This window comes from Eulemur rufifrons, chromosome 8 (assembly GCF_041146395.1).
Source record: "Eulemur rufifrons isolate Redbay chromosome 8, OSU_ERuf_1, whole genome shotgun sequence".
Classification (NCBI taxonomy): domain Eukaryota; kingdom Metazoa; phylum Chordata; class Mammalia; order Primates; family Lemuridae; genus Eulemur; species Eulemur rufifrons.
The window spans coordinates 106,311,948-106,317,247 of record NC_090990.1 but is presented as its reverse complement, the minus strand read 5'-3'; the positions used below and the strand labels follow the sequence as shown (position 1 = coordinate 106,317,247).

The 5,300-nt window shown below is 46.0% G+C and overlaps 1 protein-coding gene across 1 annotated transcript; it reads left to right on the top strand.

Annotated features, from left to right (window-relative positions):
• Positions 1 to 1,824: 1,824 nt before the first annotated feature.
• Positions 1,825 to 4,101, top strand: ADAM30 (ADAM metallopeptidase domain 30). The gene has a single exon (XM_069479241.1). It carries the CDS (start codon positions 1,825 to 1,827, stop codon positions 4,099 to 4,101), a length of 2,277 nt encoding a protein of 758 aa, XP_069335342.1.
• The last annotated feature ends 1,199 nt before the right edge of the window (positions 4,102 to 5,300 follow it).

Genomic DNA, 5,300 nt, shown 5'->3' with positions numbered 1-5,300 from the left:
GAAACTACCATTTTACTCTCTGCTTCTATGATTTTGACTATTTTATTCCACAGATAAGTGAGCTTACATAGTATTTGTCCTTCCGGGTCTGGCTTATTGCACTTGACCTAATGCCTTAAAATATATTATAATTTCTGTACTTCTAAAGACATATCAAAAGATTGAGCAAGAATCAAACCTAGTAGTCCCATCAGGGGAGGGAGTGTATCGGAGGAGCATGCAGGGTTGGAGGATAATGGAAGCTTTTATTTGCTGCCCTGTATCATTCAGGGTTATTTGTATCCCTTATGGAATTTTACTCAGCACATTGTTCAGTTAATGTTTCCTTCCTTCCCGTGTGCTAGAATAATTGCTACAATTGATTGAGCACCCATAACATATCAGCCACTTTAAATATATTATCCCATAACATATATATATATATACATAAATATCCCATAACATATCAGCCAATTTAAATATATTATCCCATATATAATTTTTGTAAATAAAGAGAAATGTGTCAAAGCAGGGTATTTCCACACGGCTTTGGATCTAAAATGCAGATGCTACCGAGTGTAGCACACAGACTGTATTGTAGCAATAGGAATTGATGAATTGGTGTCTTTCATCAAGAAATTCTTAAACAGCCTAAAGAAAAGTGGTACAGAAATGAAAACGATGATAAAATAGAATGGATCCAGGAAATAGATTCCAGTTGCCCTCTTCAATTTAGGCCGCTAGGTGTGGTTTGAGAAAATCAAACAGATTTACAGACCAGGGAAACCGCAATTTCTGGTTTGCAACCTGAACTAGGACCTCAACACACCTGGCGATACTTTCATTTTCGCCGTGATTTCAGGACAGACAACATGTCTTGGTACAAGAGCTCCTAACTAGTCTGCCTGACTCAAGCCTGGTCCTTTTTAATCTTTTCCTGAAACGCAGCCAGAATGATGCTCCCAGGAGCAAAACTGAAAATGTTCGTCTTCTGCCAGAATCCCTCCAAGTCACCTCATGAGCCCGGGATTTGCCCTCCCGTCTGCGGTCTGAGCTGGGTCTTCTTACCTTTGCGCCTCCTCCCTTATCAATCCGCTACAAACATAACCAGCTCTTTGCCTTTCTCTGAAAGCTCTTGGGTCGTGCTCTTCTACCAGTACTTTTTCTAGATTCTCCCACCACTGCACGTGGACACGAAAAATCACACTGATCGCAGGCACCCCAGGGACACACAGCAGAAAGAACCACCGGGCAAGATGAGCTCAGAACCTTCCTCTTGCCTGGGCGCACAGCTGGAGCCGCAGGACCTTCTCTGAAGGCAGCAGCTGAAGCCAGAGGTGCTGCACGGGCTGGGGTGGCGACGTCGAGTCTACCCTGATGCTCTCAGGCTCTGTTCGGACTCTGGCGGGTTCTGGGGATTCCAACCTGTGTGTCCTAGGGCGCGTAGACACAGACGGAACCGCGCAAGATGTAGTGAGCCTTCAGCAAGTCTTCTTTTGTTCCTCCTATTTCTCTGTTCCTCCGTTTCCCAGGGTGCTCGCCGTCCCTTTCCATCCCACGCTCCAATAGCCCCTCTTTTCTCATTTATTCTCCCCTCCTTTCCCTCCATTCTTCCTCGTGCACGCAACGGCACGGCCCAGAAAACGGACTAGATGCGTTGGACAGGGCACGCGCCTGGTGGGAAAGTCAGCTGGACCGAGCCCTGGGAGGTTGGGGTCCCTGAGGCCCCCAAACTCTGGGAGCTCCGCGCTTTGCGCTCCGGCGCTTCTAGCGGCGGGCGGCGGAAATGTGACTCAAGGCCGGAGTTGCAGGACTGAGTGGGGAACAGAGACTGCGGAGCGAACAATGAGGTCGGCGTGGGTCTTACTCTCCCAAGGCTGCTCGCTCCCTGTGCTAGTTCTGGCGGTGTTCGTTGTTGACTCTCTTGGCGAAGATACAATTTTTCACCCGGAATGGGGGTTTGACTCCTATGAAATCACCATCCCCAAGAAGCTCGGCTTCCAGAGAAGTGAGCAGGGTGCGGACAGTCCCGTGTCATACCTCCTGGAGTTGGGAGGCAAGAAGCATGTCCTCCACTTGCGGCCCAAGAGGTTTCTGTTGCCCCGACATCTGCGCGTTTTCTCCTTCACAGAAGAGGGGGAACTGCTGGAGGATCACCCGTATATACCCGAGGGCTGCAACTATATGGGCTCTGTGGAAGGGTCTGACGACTCTGAAGTGACTATAAGTACATGCATGGGAAGTCTCCGCGGTGTACTTAACATTGATGCCAAACATTACCAAATCGAGCCCCTTAAGGCCTCTTCCAGTTTTGAACATGTGGTCTATCTCCTGAAGAAAGAACAGCTTAGCAATCACACTTGTGGCTTGAGTAATGGTGAAGTAGAAGGGCGAATAAGGCAGGCTGAGTCCCTGACTAGTCTAAGGGACTATCATGGATCCTATACACACCCCAAGTATTTGGAATTGGTCCTGCTCTTTGATCAAAATAGATACAGGTTTGTGAACAACAATCTTTCTCAAGTCATAAATGATGCCATTCTTTTGACTGGAATTATGGACACTTACTTTCAAGATGTCCATGTGAGGATACATCTAAAAGCTCTTGAAGTATGGACAGATTATAACAGAGTACATCTTGGATATCCCAACTTAGCTGAAGTTTTAGGCAGATTTTTACTATATAAAACTAGTGTGCTAAATAGCCGGCTTCCATCAGATTGGGTACATTTATATGTTCATAAAAAATACACTGATGCCCTTGCATGGTCATTTGGAAGAGTGTGTTCTCCAGACTATGCTGGATCAGCAAGCTCTTTACTAGATGCAAATATCCTTGGCCCTGCCACCTGGTCTACTCATGAACTAGGCCATGCTGTGGGAATGCTACATGATGGAGAGTACTGCCAATGTAAGGGTAGGCTTAGTTGCATCATGGGCACAGGGCGCACTGGGTTTAGTAATTGTAGTTATGTCTATTTTTTTGCACATGTATATTCAGGAGCAAAATGTCTAAATAATATCCCAGGAATGGGTTATGTGGTTAAGAGATGTGGAAACAAAATCGTGGAAGAAGATGAGGAATGTGATTGTGGTTCCCCAGAGGACTGTGAACAAAACAAGTGTTGCCAATCAAATTGTAAATTGAGACAGGGTGCCAACTGCAGCATTGGACTTTGCTGTGATGAATGCCACTTTCGTCCATCTGGATACATATGCAGGCAAGAAAAAAATGAATGTGACCTTGCAGAGTACTGTGATGGTAATTCAAGTTTCTGCCCGAGTGACTTTTATAAACAAGACGGAACCCCATGCAAGTATGAAGGCCGTTGTTTCAGTAAGCGGTGCCGATCCAGATTTATGCAGTGCCAAAGCATTTTTGGACCTGACGCCAGGGAGGCTCCTCATCAGTGCTATGATGCAGTTAATTTAATGGGTGATCAATATGGTAACTGTGAGATCACAGGAGTTCGAACCTATAAAAAGTGTGACAAACAAAATTCAATATGCGGCAGGCTACAGTGCGTAAATGTCAAAACCATTCCTGATTTGCCAGAGCATACTACTATAATTTCTTCTCATTTGCAGGCAGAAAAGCTCGTGTGCTGGGGCACAGGCTATCATCTAGCCATGAGACCCCTGGGAATACCTGACGTAGGGGTGATAAATGATGGCACGTCCTGTGGTGACAACCGGATATGTTTTAACAAAAATTGCATCAATAGCTCAGTCTTGAACTTTGACTGTTTGCCTGAGAAGTGCAATGGCCGAGGTGTTTGCAACAATAGAAGAAACTGCCACTGCATGTATGGCTGGGCCCCGCCATTCTGTGAGGAGGAGGGGTATGGAGGGAGCATCGACAGTGGGCCTCCTGGACTGCTAAAAATAGAGGTGTCCTCGTCACTTCAGGTTGTGTTCATCATGATATTTCGCCTCCTTTTATTAGTCCTCTCAGTGATTTTTGTGTTTTTTCGGGAAGCGATAGCAAACTATTTAAAATGCAAACAGAAAGAAACACCTCCAGCTCAACCACCCGAAGGAAAAACTAAACAGAAAGAGCCTACAGTAAAGGCTGGAGATAAAACGCCCCAAACAAAGCCTGTCAAGAAGCCTAAACAGTAACCAGGCAATCCACAGGCTCAGTAACACAGGATCATTTTTTTCACAAGCTAATCATTTATCCAAAGGCTCTCCATTCTTTTCCCAGTACTTTTTTACTCAAACTTTTCCACAAGTTTTGATCAGCGAATAAATGATCCTGTTTTGGAAACAAATCAGTGCATTTTATTTCCCTAATATTCACTTGCCCCCTCGGTTTGTGATCAAGTTTTGGGTATCCCCTCATGGCTTTTCTGAACACTAAAGCTGTGGAAGTGGTGGGTTTCATAGAATAACTGTGGTTTGCAAAGTACAACTCTGTTTCTCAGAATCCCAACGAACAAAACGATTGTCTGCCTGTCCCCCTGCCTCTCGCAGCTTGATCAATTCGACGTCTGTGCCTGTGCCCCATGCTAAACAATAAATGGTGACAACACATTTTATGAATAGAAAGTGTGCATTGCAAGAAGCGTCCCTTCTATACACGTATTCCCTGTTACCATCACTCTATGGGTCGCTCTAGGTCTGTAGACATGTAGTCTGTGACTCAGTGTTGGGGTGGCCTCAGATAGGTGAACAGGCACTCCTCTGTCCTAACTCCTGCATTGCAGCACAGTCTGTAGATGATGACAAGCCCTGGCAGAGTCTGGAACGAGGCTGTTAACAAAATTCTGTGTTTGGGATTTCTGCTTGCAGGGGCAGGTCTTTCATGAGTGTGTGCTGAGGGACACCTGGCTTGACGTTGGCCACGCCTCTAAGTGGAGCAGAGGAGAGTGAGGAACACCTTTCACTCCCAAGGACCTCCATGTCTCTACCTTCAGATCTTCTCTCCCCTTTGCGCAGCGCTTTGGGCAGCAGGAGAGGAGGAGCGAGGGGTGCCTTAGGAGGAGTTAGTGTCTACGTCTTATGTCCAGGGAGGATCTTGTCCCTCCCGGACCTGTGCCAACCCAAGTTTTTTGGTTTTGTTCTAGGAATCCCTTTTCTCTAAGGTTCAGGCACATTTCTCCAGAAAAACATTCCCTCTTAGCCTCATTTCTGCCAAATGTTTTTTTCCTCATTATTACAATTCTATCAACTGGTTCTAAAATTCAGAATGAGGAAAACGGTAACCAGGTTGGCCATTACTATAATTGCTTCTTCCAAAATTCCCAATGGGACATCTGCTGAGACACTGTACTTCCTTCATGTCACCACCCCCCCGGCACAGGAGAAAACCAATGCAG

Bases quoted from the DNA above. Each gene is read 5' to 3' on its own strand.
- ADAM30 (XM_069479241.1), top strand. From the start codon at position 1,825: ATGAGGTCGGCGTGGGTCTTACTCTCCCAAGGCTGCTCGCTCCCTGTG.